Source organism: Falco rusticolus, chromosome 3, assembly GCF_015220075.1.
Source record: "Falco rusticolus isolate bFalRus1 chromosome 3, bFalRus1.pri, whole genome shotgun sequence".
In the NCBI taxonomy this organism is placed as follows: Eukaryota; Metazoa; Chordata; class Aves; order Falconiformes; family Falconidae; genus Falco; species Falco rusticolus.
Genome location: NC_051189.1, coordinates 116071713 through 116086652, shown reverse-complemented (window position 1 = coordinate 116086652; position 14940 = coordinate 116071713). Strand labels below are relative to the sequence as shown.

The 14940-nt window shown below is 63.4% G+C and overlaps 1 protein-coding gene across 13 annotated transcripts in view; it reads left to right on the top strand.

Moving 5' to 3' along the window:
* Positions 1 to 1021: 1021 nt before the first annotated feature.
* Positions 1022 to 14940, top strand: part of MACF1 (microtubule actin crosslinking factor 1) — a 146023-nt gene continuing 132104 nt past the window's right edge. For 7 of the 13 annotated variants that reach the window (XM_037379913.1, XM_037379907.1, XM_037379906.1 and 4 more), the window contains exon 1: positions 1022 to 1262. In XM_037379913.1, coding sequence (XP_037235810.1) covers positions 1043 to 1262 — 220 coding nt within the window. In that variant the 5' untranslated portion in view covers positions 1022 to 1042. Of the gene's footprint in view, positions 1263 to 6821; positions 6989 to 14940 lie in introns of those variants that run through there. The other 6 variants (XM_037379909.1, XM_037379911.1, XM_037379908.1 and 3 more) reach the window with 2 other exon arrangements.

The window sequence follows — 14940 nt, the reverse complement described above, 5'->3', positions numbered from 1 at the left end:
CACCTGCTGCACCCCCTGCCCGAGCCGCAAAGCCGGGCTGCAGCCCCCGCAGTCCCCGCAGCCCCCGGCCCTGCCTCTCCCCGGGCACAGGGGGCCCCCCCGGAGCCGCAGCCCCGCACCCACCGGCCCCTTAAAACCAGGGCGGGGGCCGAGCCCCTCGGTGCGGGTGTCGGGGCTGCCGGGGGAGATGCGGCTTTGGGCCGCGATTCATTTTTTGCAGCTTTTCCATGGGGGGTGAATGACTCATGGAATCCTTTCTCCCTTTCTTGCAATGTTTTTTTTGGGTTTCTTTGTTCATGTTTTGCTCATTAAATGATGATAATAAGGAAAGGCTCGGCGCGATGGAGGCGGCTCCTCTGCCGCGGCACGGCGGTTGTAGGAGTCTCTATCATTTCATGTGCATTTTTCCTGGGCGAGCTAGAGGACACAATGAGAATTATTTTAAATATGTCTCATGCAAGGTGCTTATTTGCCCGGCGTGTGTACATGGCACAGCTCGCTCCCTGTGTGCTCCAGAAAGCCCTACCATTTTCCCCGACCGCGATTCATAGGATTTTTTAAAACTGTTCCCAGCCTGAGAAGGGCAAAACTGCAGGTACAAAGGGCAGCGCCGATCCCATGGCTTCTTGTACTGAGCACAAAGAAATCGAACCCAAAAGGTTGGGCTTTGCTTTGGGGGAGTGAGACGGTGCCGGGGGTGCCAGCGTGAGCTTTGCTGGTGGAGGGGTGGCCGTGCCACCACCCCTGTCCTCAGGAGCCCTGGCCATCAGACCAGCAAGGGGGAAACTGGGGCTGCGTTTAGGAGCTCTGGGAGGGCTGATTCACCTGCCCAAGAGGGTGCTTGGGCACAGGCGTGAGGGCAGAGACGTCTGTGGTGCGGTGGTCCCTTCTCCATCACCCCCCGCACCTGTGGCAGGGAGGGAGCCACGGCTGGCGGCCCGGCATCACCTGGCATCACCCGGCATCACCCGCCCTTTTGCTCCTTCTGCAGGCTGCTGCCCGTGGGGACGTCCTGCCCACCCTCCTGCCCGCGCTGTGGGCCATGTCGTCCTCCGACGAGGAGACGCTCAGCGAGCGGTCCTGCCGGAGCGAGCGGTCCTGCCGAAGCGAGCGCTCCTACCGCAGCGAGCGCTCGGGCAGCCTCTCCCCCTGCCCCCCCGGGGACACCTTGCCCTGGAATTTACCCCTCCACGAGCAGAGGAAGAGGAAGAGCCAGGACTCGGTGCTGGACCCGGCCGAGAGGGCTGTCGTCAGGGTTGCAGGTAAGGCAGCGCCCTGTCGTGCAGTGAGTCCCCCCGGGGACGGGCAGACGAGGCTCCCCGGGCTCCTCCCGCGGTGGCTGAGATGGTCTTGGGGTCATCCCTGTACCCTGCTGCTCCCCAAGGATGGGGGTGGATGGGATAGCGAGGGCAGGGATGGATGTGGGTGGCCTTTGGTGGCCGAGGGCTGGGGTGGGTGGGTGGCTCTGCGATGGCTTTGTCCTGTCCAGGCAGGGTTCGCCCTGGGTTGTTTGGACTGTCAGCACGCTGGGGTTAAGGGATGACTGGGCACCTCCAACACTCAGGTGGGGTGACATTAAAATGTCTAATTAAGGACTAAATGGCTCCTTGGTGGAACAATGCCCTTGGCCAGACTCCAGGGAGGAATTTGCCCTGGGAGGCTTGTGATTCCCGCCCGGCTGATGGAGCTGGGGCTGCTCCTTCGCTGTGGTGGTGCCCAGCCCCATCGCTGCGATCACAGGGACGCCCTGGCATCCCCACACTGCTGCATCGCCGAGGGGACACTGCCCCACGCCTCCCCTCGCCACGATGCTGCCGCCGGCTGCTGTCACACCCCGGGGGAAGGGACGGGGATGGGGAGGAGAGACAAAGACAGGAAGACAGGGATGGACCCACCATGGCTGATGGTGGGGAGGAAGGATGGAGGAGCTCTGCGTAAGGTGATGGCCCCAGGCACCGGAGCCTGGATTTTCTTTGGATTTTGCTTCTTCAGCCGGGACAAACAACCATCGGGGGCTTTGATCTGTGCTGCTGGGGTCTGGCCCCTTCTCCTCACACCCTGGGGGCCTTCGATCTGCCCCTGCCAGAGGAAACGGGGGTTCGGGGCCGTGCTGAGGGGTCCCCACCAAGCCCTGGCTGGGCTGTTCCCGGCTGTCACCCCAAGGGAACCCCAAGGCCTGGCTTTCATCTTGCTGGCAGGGGCGTGCGCAAGGGCGGTGAGCTCCCGAGGCGCCTCTCTGCCCTGCCAGCCCCTGCCAGCCCTTGGCAACCCAGCCCTGGCACTGGGCTCAGCACCCTGCCGGGACTCAGGCTGGGAGCTGGGGGGTCCCCGGCCCCCTGTGTGTGTCTGCACACGGGCAGGTGCCACCAGGGCAGGAGCAGCAGCGGGATGGTGGCTGCCTGCTCTCCCTGCCTGCCCTGCGCGGGGCTCTGGCCGTGCCGTGGTGCCGCTCGCCGGGTTGTGCCGTCCTGGCTCACGGGCGTCTTGGGGCAGGAAGAACCTGTTGATTCAAATGATGGTTCTTGGAAACACGCTGTCTGGGGCTGGGGGAAGCAAATGTGCAGGGTGCGGCTGGCCCTGCCCCGAATGCCGGCACTGCCAAGGGCAGGGAGATGACCGGGCTGCTGGGGCCCCACTATACCCATGACAGCTCATGGACCAGCTCTGCCTCGAAAGCCCCATCCTGCTGGGTGCTGAGCGCCCTCCTACATCCCAGGGCCGGATCCTGCCAAGGGCTGGGAGATGACTGGGCTACCGGGGCCCCACTATACCCATTACAGCTCATGGACCAGCTCTGCCTTGAAAGTCCCATCCTGCTGGGTGCTGAGCACCCTCCTGCGCCCCGAGGCCGGACCCTGCTGAGGCACAGCCATTTCCCCAGCTGTGTTTCTCCCCCTCTGCCCGGGATGCCGAGCGCTTGTCGTCATGCTGGCTGGATCCAGCCCATGATTAAAGGCAGGGGGATGTCACAGAATCCGGTCTCATGCAGATTCCCCATTAAAAATAACTCGTGAGGTGCAGCTAGACAGTGCTGAGCTGGGAAGAAAGAGTTTGGAGACAGTTTTGTGTCACCAGGTTGGAAAATGAGCTGTAATATTGATTCAGATCCTTGCATTATTCAGCGGGGCTGTCGGCAGTGTGCCGGCCGCCCCGGTGCCTGGTCCTGCCACAGGGCTCAGGGACTGGGCTGGGGACTCAGGACTGGCAGGATGTGTCGTGGGGGAGCTGACACCTCTCAGTGTGCCTGGTGATGGGGCTCAGGTTCTTGGGACCCTGGGAAGGGGCACACCAGGGACCCAGCCCAGCGATGGGGATGGAGCCTGGGCATCGTGCAGGGCTGGGGAGTCCTGTCCTGCGCCCGGCTGTGGACCTTGCGGAGGTGGTGCAGGAGCATTAGCTGGTTTTGGGGGGGGACACAGATGTGGGGGTGCATATATACATATATAGACACAGTATCTGCATCCCTTCTGGCCATCAGAGCCAAGGAAAGGAGCATGTGGCTGTGCCCAGGGAGGGGACGTGCCTGTGGGGACCTTGCAGGAGGTTCCAGTGCCGCGGTGTGGGGGGCTGGGACATGCTGCTCCCCCCAGCAGGCTCCTCTGTGCCAGCACCTTTGGCACCAGGAGTGCTGGGCTGGGTCCCCAGGCAGCCTCTGGAGCTGTTCCCTGCTTTGTTGGCATCTCCCTGGAGGGCAGTGGCAGGGGGAGGCAGAGGGGGAGCGGGACATGGGGGGTCAGAGTCTGGCCCTTGGCCCCGCGTCGCTCTGTCTCGCTCCAGCCGCTTGGCAGAGGGTGAGGATGGTGGCTGGGGGGCGGGGGCCGCTTTTGGGAGAAAAGGCTCTCTCATCCTGAACCTGTTTTGCACTTGGTCCTGCCAGGGGTCACGTTCTGCTGGTGTGGTGCTGGTGGGGTGCTGGGGTGATGCTGGGGTGCTGGTGCGGTGGTGCTGGAGTGATGCTGTTGCAGGGCTGGCGTGGTGCTGGTGGGGTGCTGGGGTGGTGGTGCTGCGGTGATGCTGATGCGGTGCTGTTGTAATGCTGGTGGGGTGTTAGGATGATGCTGGGGTGCTGCTGGTGTGGTGCTGGAGTGATGCTGGTGCAGTGTTAGGGTGGTGCTGGGCTGATGCTGGTGCCATGCTGGGGTGGTGCTGTTGCGGTGTTGGGGTGATACTGGTGCTGGGCTGAGGAGATGCTGGTGAAGTGCTGTGTTGGTGCTGGGGTGCTGCTGGTGCCATGCTGGGGTGCTGCTGGTGCCATGCTGGGTGGTGCTGGTGCAGGATGTGCCAGGGGGCCAGGGGTGAGCGGGTGACAGGCAGCAGGCCGGTGTCACGGGGGTCTCCGAGGGCCGCGCTGGGGCTGTGTGCGAAGGCTCCTGGGAGCCCTTTGTCGTGCCGGAGCGTGGCTGGAGCCGCTGGCGGAGGCCGCGGTGGCTGAGCGGAGGGAGGGACACGGGGACAAACCCCCCCATTCTCCGCCGCCCTGGGAGCAGAAACGTGCGTGGGGCCGGGGCAGGATTTGGGCAGCGCTCCCGGTGCCAGCTGCCTGCCGCCGATTTCCCCGTTCCCTGGGAACACGTTTTTGGGTCAGATGGATGTCGCCAGCCCCGGCCTCGGCAGGACCCCGTGCGTGGGCAGAGCCGGAGGAGCCGCATCCCAGGCGGCAGTGCCCGGTGGGATGCTCAGCACCGCCTCAGCACCGCGGGGCACAAAGGCAGCGCTGCCACGAGGCCGCTGCACCGGCGTGGTCGCCCGCATTGGAACCCTCCTCCCCACGGGCACTGCCGGGATGCAACCGCACCCGTTAATTACTTTTCCTCATTAAGGCATTATGGGGAAGGGGAGATGCCTCCAAAGCTGGGGTGAGGGGATTTATGTACCCCCCCCCCCCCCGGGCTGGGGGCTGCAGGAGGAAGAGGGTGATGGTGGCTGCCACCGGTGACCCCTCGCCATGGTCCGGAGGGATGTGGGGTGCAGCCCCCCCACCCCGGGGTGCCAGCGGGAGGTTTGGGGGGCCCCTGGCTGATGATGGGGAGACACATGATGTCTGGGCTGAACGGGATGGGGCTTTTCTCGTTGCCATGGTTACCCAGCTGGCGGAGCCTGGCCCTCGGGTTGCCATGGAAACGGTGCAGCCCGGGTGAAAAAGCAACATCTTGTAGTGGCCAAAAAAGGCCGGGATTTGCCCCGGCTGCCAGGGGAGGGGGTTGGGGATCCGGCCTTGGGTGGGGGTGAGGGGGTGCCCTGTGGGCTGAGCGGGGGGGTCGGTGCGGGGGGACAGGGGTGGCCCCTGGCATGGGGACAGCCACCCTCACCCCCTGTTTTGGAGGGGGGGGTTGCTCTGCCATGCAGAATTGCTGGGTGGGCTCTGTTGGGGGGGGGCGGGGGCAAGGGGGGTTCCTGGTGGATATGGGGGTGCCAGGCAGGTTTGGCTCTGCACCCCATCCCCATTGCCCCATGCGGTTTGCCCTGGCTCCACTGTGCCTCTTGGTGGGGTCTTCCCACCCCTTCCAAAGCCCCCCCTACAGGGATGCTGAGCCCCCCCCCGGCCCCAGCCCCCCAGCCTGGCTCTCTCCATGTACCCCCTGCACCCCGTTCCCATCCTGGTGGGAGGCTGCAGGGCCAGGGGCAGACTCTGACACAGGAGACCCAGAGGTGGGGGGCTGAGCCCCCCCCCTCCCACTGAGAACACCCCAGGAGGTGAATCCCTGCCAAACCCTGCCTGGAATAGAAGATTCCGCAAAGCTGGAGCAGAGTGTGTCTGTCCACCCCCACCCCCCCGCCCCCCGTGCCCCATCCCACCCTCCGCTGAGTTGAAAGACCCCGTGGGGTTATTTTGATGGGGGGGTGCATGGCGTGGGGCACCCCCTGGCTGAAACGTGGGGATGGGGCAATGTGGGGCCGCCCCTGTTCATGGCCCGTGCCCAGCTCCAGCCGGGGTCACTGCTGGGGGGCCCATGGGGCTGGCGGCCCCCTGCCCGCTTTGCTGCTGGCGGGGGGGTGCGGAGCCCCATGCTTGGGGGCTGGGGGCTGCAGCGGGTGTGGGGCGGGAGTGGGGCCCCTAGCCTGGTGGGTGGGGGGGCTGGGGGCAGCTGGGGTGTCCCCCTGCTTGGGTGCACTGAGGAGCACTGGGCTGCAGTGCTCTGGGTGCGCTGGGATGCACTGGGGTGCAGTGCTCTGGGCTCACTGGGATGCACTGGGCTGCACTAGGATGCAGTGCTGTGGGCACAGTGGGAAGCAGTGCTTCGGTTGCACAGAGTGCACTGGGGTACGCTGGGAGGTAATGCCCTTGTGCTGGGAGGTGCTCGGCTGCACTGGGCTGCAGCGCTGTGAATGTACTGGGCTGCACTGGGTGGCGCTGAGCTGCACTGTGCACACTGGGATGTACTAAGCTGCAGTGCTCTGGGCGCACTGGGATGCACTGGGTGTTACTGGGATGCACTGGGCAGCACTGGGATGCACTAGGATGCAGTGGGCAGCACTGGGCGGCACTGGGTGACACTGGGCTACACTGGGCAGCACTGGGGTGCTGCACTGGGTGGCACTGAGTGACATTGGGATGCACTGGGTGGCACTGAGCGATACTGGGCTGCACTGGGTTGCAGCACTGGGCAGCCCTGCGGGGCGGTGCCATCTCCCGGTGTCACCCCGGGGGACCCCGCTGGCCCCACCCCTCCCACCCGGGGCTGCCCCGCGCCGCCGCCAGGGGTCGCGGCGGGGCCGGGGCGGGTGCCCGGGGGCGTGACCGGCGGGATGGGCGTGACCGGCGGGGTGGGCGTGGCCTCCGGCGTGGGGCGGGGCGGGCGGCGGGCGGCGGCGCGGGCGGAAGCGCTCCGGGCACAGACCGGCCCTGGCCGCCGCGCCGGCAGCTGCACGGAGGCCGCCGGCACAAAGGCCGCCATGGCCGGGTACGTGCCGGGGCTGCTCCCGGCCAACCGCAGCCAGGAGAAGGAGTTCGTCCAGGCCTACGAGGACGTGCTGGAGCGCTACAAAGGTACCGGGGCCGGCCGGGCCCGCGGTGGGGCCTGAGCCCGGCGCCGTCCCTGTGCCCGTGCGCCCGGCCTGGGCGGGGAGGTTGGGGTGAGCGCCCCCTGCGTGGGGTGCCCGAGGGGGCAATGCCCCGGGTGTCCCCTGCGTGGGGTGCCCGAGTGCCCCGGGTGTCCCCTTGCGTGGGGTGCCCGAGGGGGCGATGTCCCAGGTGTCCCCTGCGTGGGGTGCCTCGTTGTCCCCTGCGTGGGGTGCCTGGGTGTCCCGGGTGTCCCCTGCATGGGTTGCCCAAGGGGACAATGCCCTGGGTGTCCCCTGCGTGGGGTGCCTGGGTGTCCCGGGTGTCCCCTGCATGGGTTGCCTAAGGGGACAATGCCCTGGGTGTCCCCTGCGTGGGGTGCCTGAGTGTCTCTGGTGTCCCTGGTGTGGGGTGCCAGGGGGCCGTGTGTCCCCATATCTGAACTGCCTGGGGTGCCCGTGGGATGAGTGTCTCCTGTGTCCCTGGCGTGGGGTGCCCGGAGCCCCCTGTGTTCCCGGCGTGGGGCACCCAAGGTCCCAGCCCCCCGCCTTGCCACCCAGCCCACCGCACCACCCATCACCGCTGTGCCCATACCCTGGGCTCCTGTAAGGTACGTGGGGACCTGCCGTACCCCACCCCTGCTGCGGCTGCCCCGGTGTCCCCGCAGCCCCCCATGGGGCTGGACCCCTCTCCCCAAGCCATAGCCGGGCAGTGCCGCGGGGCCGCCGTGTCGGTGGCTGTGCAGGTGTCGGTACCGGCAGTGAGTGTGCAGTTTTGATGTCAGTGGCTTGTCTCTGGGAGTTGCGTCTGTTTCCATTCTGATTTTTATTTTTTCTCTCATCGCTGCAGCGATAGACTTGTCTTGGAGCCCAGATTTCAGCCCCACAGGGCTCCCGGGGCTCCGTTGTGTAAGTTTAGCAGCCAAGTCTCTTTAAAATGCGGATGGTTGAGTCGAGAGGAGCCAGGCGCTCGCGGCGCCCGTTTCCTTTTCCTTTTTGCCTGCGGAGAAAGGGGAATAATGGATTCCCTGGCTCCCCGATTCAGGGGGTGCCACTCAAACCTCCCAGAGGTGGGAGAAACGCGCAGCCTCCCTCCTCTTTCACAGGGAGCGGGGAATAAAAGCCTCTTCGGGTGCCTTGGAAAGGCGCTGGATAACGTGACTCGGGCTTGTCCAAGTACTTGAGAAACTTTTGTTAATAAAAAGCCCCTTTGATGTAGTTGGGTTCAGCGTGGAGACGCGGAGGAAAACGGTGCGGCGGGTGCCAGCGGCTGGCATGGAAAGAGCTGTCGTTTGCATCGGTTTTGCTTTGTTCCAAAAAAGAAATTGAAATTACAGTGTCTATATGTGCCGGTCCAGCTGGAGCACCACCGGCTGCCGGTGCTGGGCTGGGCTGGGCTCCCCCTTGCCTGCCCCGTGCTCCGGCTCTCAGTTTCCTTCCCTGAGCGGCTGGGTTCCCTCGGGAAGGAGGGCTTTTTAGGGAATACCTAATTTCTATACTAGGTTGTGGTAGAAAGCTGGTCGCCACTTGGAATGACCCTGCTGGGTGGTGTTTGATCTTGTTTGTGGTGCTGGTGTGGTGTAGGGGAAATAAGTGTTTATACTGTACAGAACCTTTCTTTTGGTTTGACCCCTTCCCAGCTGCCCACCCCTCCTGGGATATCCCACCCGTGCTGCCAGGGCTGGGTGGAAGCCTCCAGTTTGGGTCGTTGAGCTCCAGGCTGGAGGATGTGTTGTTTCTTCCTTGCTTTTACCCATCGCAGCTCCTGTAAACGGTTTGGTTTTTCCTGTCCAGAACAAGTTTTCCACTGGCTCATCCCCTCCCCCTCTTAATCCTGCAAAAAATGGAGAGTTTTCACTGAAATGTGACTGAGCCACGTGGGGAGACCCGTGAGGTGGGTGTCCTGCTGGTGGCGGCCACCCTGTACCTGCCACATCCAGGACCCAGCACTGGTGGCACCGGCTCAGGCCATCGGAAGGCAAGGAGGACGCTTGCTGCCGCTGGAGCCGGGATTGCCAATGCCTCCCTGCATTTCCCTTCCAGCCCTGCTCTATTTCTCCTAGAAAATTAGCCTAAAAACCCCAATCTGAGCAGCAAGGCCTCCGCTGTTGAGCAAGCCAGGGCAGGTCGGGAGGCAGGGAGATGGGTGACATGGGAAGGGTCCCAGCGCCGGCGCAGCGAGCTGCAAACCCTCCCGCCCTGACGAGCAGGGGTTAACCAGCTGGCAGATCGCCGTCATTTCTTGCTTTATAAAAACACCCACCTTAGGCAGAGGAGAGCTGCGCCAGGGTGCCGGGTAGGTGTGCTGCATCACTGCGGTGCCGGTGCTCTGCTCCCAGGCGTGCGGGGGGAGGAGGTTTGCATCAGCGCTGCGAGCTGGCGTGGGCACTGCGGGGGCATCCCTCCACGCTCCTGGGGGACCCGGTCCTGGGTGCTGCACGGTGCTGTGCCTCAGTCCCAGGGGGTTGTTTGAGCAAGGGGTTGGGGCTCAAGGTAGGGATCTGTGGGGGGTGTAGGCTCCAGTGCCTGCCCTGAGTGGTTTCATTCAGCTGCTGGCATCTGCGGGGGCACAGTACCCTCCGGGTTGTGCTGGCTGGAGCAGTCTGGCAGCTGGAAAGTCTCCGGTGCTGAGACCTTCACCAGTCTGGCCCAGTTGGAAGCCAGTGGGCCGGTTTCCCAGGGCTGTGCCGGGGAGGCACGATGCTGAGCGGCTTCCAGCCCTGCTTGCTTCATCGCTGGATCACGGTGCCACGGCACATGCCGGGACGTGCAGTGCTGCTTGCTGTGGGTGCTGGCGAGGATGGTGGCAGCAGCACAGGGGTGACAGGAGAGTTTTCAGGGACCTCTCTGGATGCCACCAGCATGGCAGAGCCACCGGTCAGAGGGTCTGGGAAGGAAGGGAAGCCCTGGTCTGTCCTCCCCTGGGTGACAGCGTGCTGAGCGGCGCTCAGCATTTGGGGGCTGCTCTCCATTCCCGTGCCGTATACCTCCCATTGTGTTTTGGTGTGGTGCTGACACTCCCTGTCCTCCTTGGGAAAGCGGGAGCGGGCACGTGGCTCTGTGCTGGAGCAGCCCTCGGGATACCCGGCATTGCAAGGGTGCAGGCAGCGCTGCCGGGCTCTGCTCAGAGCACAGGTCATGCTTTCCCTCTTCACAGCACTGTAAACATTAACTAATCAATCCTGGTGAAATCCTTTCGTTTTGACAGTTAACTCTTTTCGGGGTTTGGGGGTAGAAGCCTGCAGCTGTGGTGTCGGAGAAGTTTTTTGCCACCCTCTGTGCCGTCTCTGCCTGCTCCGTGCTGCCCGGCACGTGGCCTGGCGTGTTTGGGTTGGGACAGCACGGGGTGGCTTGTCACCTTGTTGGAGTAACCTGGTGCCTGTTAGGGAGGGCACAATCTTCCCAGGGGCTGCACGAGACCCCAGGGTGGGCAGGAGAGGTGCAGGACCCTTGTAAAAATGAACCTGAATTCATTCTCTCTTGGGACTGGAGCCTTCCCAGTGGTGGGTGGCAGTCCTGGCCGTGCCCATCTCGGAAGAAGCTTCTTTTTTTCTACTTATGCCTTGTTTTCTGCTATAAGAAATGCAACTAGAGGTGTTTGGACCCCGATGCTGGGGTCTTGAGTCTTGGAGGTGCCTGGTGCCTTGAGCCGGGTGGCGCTGCCAGCCTGGCAGCATGTGGCTGCCTCCAGATGTGGGGCTGCTGCCACCGGGATTTCATCCCACAAGGATAAACGCTGTTCCTGGGCAGTGCCGGGCAGGCTGCACGAGGCCTCTTGGGCTGCAAGAGCACGGAGGGGACTGATGGCATGGTGGTGACTCCTCACTGAGGGAGAGAAGTCCTTCTTCCTCTTCATCACCCAGGAATGGGGGTGGCCAAGTGGTGCTGTCGGAGCGGAGAGTCCCTGGCTTGAGCAAGCCCCAGGGGGAAGCTGGGCTGGAAGCCGTCAGGCTGGATAATGCTGATTTTTTTTTTTAATTTTTTTTTTTTTTGGGGGGGGTGGGGGTGGGTGCACGCAGGAGTTGCTGGCTTCACTGGTACAGTGGGGACCAGAGGCAAAGGGGAGCTCAAGAAGGCAGCAGGAGCCCCAGTTCCCCCTGAGGATGGCTGGACTGGGTGCCCGAGGTGGAAGGTGCTGGTGTTTGTTTCAGCCAACAGGGAAGTGAAGCTGGTGGTTTGTCAGGTGGGAGGATCCACCCGACCTCGCTCAGCTGGCTTTCTGCTGCCTTCGTGGTGGAGTCATCACCACCCCCAGCACCCGACGGTGCCTCCTGGGCTGGGCTCACCTCGCCGAGAGGCACATGCTTCCCCCAGTACCGCCAGCATCCCCGGTCACGAAATCAGCACATGCAATTGCAGTTGCCATCGTTGTCCTGGTGCTAATGAGCCAGGAGCGCGGCTGAGCCCTGGGGACACCGGCTGCTTCTCCATGTGCTGCTGGTCCAGGACGAAAAGCCGGCGGGGAGGCTGGGGCGGTGGGTGCCGGTGCAAGGTGGCCGCATCTGCGGTACATAAAATAATACAGGTAATTTTTCTGTCCGTGACATGGCACAGGCACCAGGACGCAGCGTGACTCCCGCCGGTGTACGGTGCCGTGCCGGAAAGCTTTGATCTCGTTTCAGCGGCCAGCACGTCCCTGAGCGTCTGAAAAGGGCTCGCGCTGTTCCCTCGCTCCTCTTCCGAGCACTGCCTGCACGCATTCCCCTCGGAGCCTTTTCCTTCCCGGCTCATGCTTCGGGGCGAGACCGGAGTCTTTGACCTCCGTCTGCTGGTTCCTGGCCAACCTCCTTTCCAGGCTCGTCTCGCTTGTGTCGGCTAAGTTTAGATTGCCCTGGACATACCATGGCTGATGCCAGTGGCAAGAAACCTCCCAGAGGGAAGGAGAAAAAAGAGGTTTTATTTAAACTTTCAATGTCTTGACACTGTTGTTTGAACGCCAGGGCGATAAGTCCTTTTATATACACTTAAAACGGATAAATGGTGGGATGTGAAGCAGCGGCACGCTTCAGTTTTCCGTTTCTCCTGTCTCGGTGCTGGGAGAAGCTGCGCTGGAGCTCAGGCTGGGTGGGAAGAAGCTGCCTGGATAAAAATCCATCTGTCCCACATAGGGGGCTGTGAGCCGTTCCCAGGGCGGTGGGCTCAGCCCAGCTGCCGGCTCCTGCATGGGGCAGTGGGAGGATGCACCGAGCGGTGCCGGGAAGCAGCATGGCTCCTCCCGGCCCCCACGCTCGGCCAGGGGAGCCCTGGAAGGGACCCCGCTCCCTGAGCTCAAATCCAGCCCTTCCCCGCTCCGTGGAGAAGCTCCGTGCCGTGGCTGGATCCTGGCACCGCCAGCTGAGGTTTGCAGGGCATCCGAGGCGGTCGCTGCGGTGGGTGTGATGGCACACGTGGGATGGGGACGGCAGCCCACCGTGAGCGGCGCTGCGGTGGGAGCCCTAATTTCTGGGGCTGGTGGTGGCTGTCGCCCACGGTGTGGCCAACCTTCACCGCTCCATGGGCAGGACCTGGAAACCGGCTCCTCTCCGCGCCCCGACAGGTTGCTCACGCCTTTCCCATCCTGTCGGAGTCTGCGGGTGGGGTGGGAACCAGCAGAGCGGCTGCTGGGTGGTGGTGGGAGAGCAGGGGGTGGAGGCAGGGTGCTGGGCTCCCCGGCACGGGGAGGAGAGAGGCTTTCTGGCAGCTTCTGCCTGCAGGCGCTGGCACTGTGGGCAGTGTGGTCCCCTGCCTGCGCAGCCCCCGTCCTGCATCCCGAGCGGCTGGGCTCGCAGCATCCCTGCTGGGTGCTGACCTCGAGCTCTCCCTTCTTCTTCCAGGCGGTCTTTCTTGAGGCTTGCTGGAAGCTCCGGATTTAACGTCTCGGCGCTGCCCTTGTCTGGGGGGGGCTGGACACACTGCTGGGGCTTGGGGGTCTTCAAAAAGCCTCCAGCTCGGAGAGGGAAACTGCTGAGGAGGTCCCCTGCGCGGCGACGTTAGCAAAACACGGAGGATGCTTGTGTTAATAAGCTGGGAAGTTTCATTTCTGCGCTCATAACACAGGGTTTTGTGCATCTGGATGGATCCCACCCGGCTTGAGGGCCAGGGAGGGGGATCCTCCAGCATCAGCTTGCTGAGGTGTGTGGTGGGGCTGGGCGATCAGATTTGGCGTATGTCTGGCCGCAGCTGTGGTAAAACGAGTCCTTTGATGCGATCTGAGATGTGTGCCCTGCCTCTGTGTCAGATAAGCCTGATTCCTGGAAGGGGAGAAGCGGCGTGGGGGGGTGCTGCTGTTGGGCAAGATGGTTTGGGAGATTTGGGGTGAGCAGTGGGATGCTGATCCCAGCGTGAGGAGCTGGGGCTCCTCGCCCTGTTGGAGCAGAGCCACGAGTGGGCTGTGATGGTGGGAGCCGGGATCTGGCGGTGGGGAGCCGGTGTGCAGGTCAGGGGAACACGCGTGTGTGTTTGTGCCCGGTCGTGCAGCCGTGGCCTCGCAGCACGGGGGTGCCCCGCTGTCCCTCCCCTCTTTATCAGCGATGTGGACCAGCGAGTTCTGGGTGGCTGCTTGGGCGCTGCGAGGCCACAGTCGTGCCGTTTGTTGTTTTTCTGTGCATGACACGCTGCATTTCCATTTTTCATTTCCTCTTGGACTCTGTTTCCCTCGGGTGAGTCCGAGCCTGCCGGCATGGACCGTGGGGCTGGCACCGTGCCCGTGTGCTTGCGGCGGCCGCCTGCTCTCCCTGCCTCTGCTCTGCTCCGACCGTGCTGGGGAAGCTTTGCCAGCCTCCCACGGGTGATGGGTGCTGTGTTTTGCACCTCTACAGCACCTGCATAGGTCTTCTCCTCTCCCAGCCTCTGCTCTTGCTTACTTTGAGCCCTGCTGGGATCCCTGCCCCCTTCCTCAAGCTGTGCCAGAGACCCCTGCCTGGGTCGAGGGCAAAGTCCTAACCTGGTTGGGGCCAGACCGAGCTCTGCTCCCGTCCTGCTCCCAAGCCCTAGCTCTGCCCTTGCTGCCTCCCAGCCCGCTGCCCTGCTGCTGTGTGGCCCCAGAATTGTCCCTTGGTCCTGGTGGGATGTTTGCGTTGACCTCTGGTTGTGTCAAAAAGTTCTCTCCTGTTTTTTATTAATCACTCTTCAGGTCCATTGTGGCCTTTCAGAAGTGCTTTTGCCAGCAGCTTATTTTTTCCCTGCAGGAAACTGTATACAAGGACTCCTGTGGCAGTGAGATTTGCGTTGACCTTGGGCAGTTTTGCTACAAGAGCCGTCCTGGTAAAACTATCCAGCGGGAACAACTCCTTTCCATGCAGAGCGGGGCCAGGCTGTCTCCCTAGCCTGGCAGTCCTGCACTGCGCATGCTGCCCCCCTGATTGATTAGCATCAATTAGCACTCCTGCACCACCTCCCTGGTTTGAGCGCTGCTCAGTTGATAGAGGACCACTAGGAGTGATGCTGGGACAGCTGGCGTGGCCGTGGCTGTCACCGTGTCCCTGCTGGGGGCTTGCCGGGGTGGTGCTGGTGCTGCTCTCCTAAAGTAAATGCATCCTGCATCCCAGGCTCGCTGCCGTGGGTCACACGTCTGTGCCCTGGCTCTGCCAACATCCATGGCATGACGCGAACAGCCTCTGCCCCGCTGCTGGTGATGGTGGGGAAGGGCAGCGTGGTGCCCTGCCATCCCCCCAACTCATGTGCGCATTGGGGGGCAGACCCCCCACTCCGTGGGGTGCTGACCCAGGGAAAGGGTGGTGGGGACAGCCACGGCGCGGGAGGTTTTATTGCAAGTGGCTCCAGACGCTGCACGTGGAGATATTTCATCCTTGCCGGCTGTTTGGGATGCTTCTCGTTCTTGCTGCGGAGGGCAGTTGCTGGGCTGGGAGACGCTGGGATTCCTCGGCTGGCCGGGTGTGTGTTGGCCATGCTGGGAGCTGGGGGCTCCCCCTGGCTCCCCCCAATTCCCCCCAGCCCCGGTGT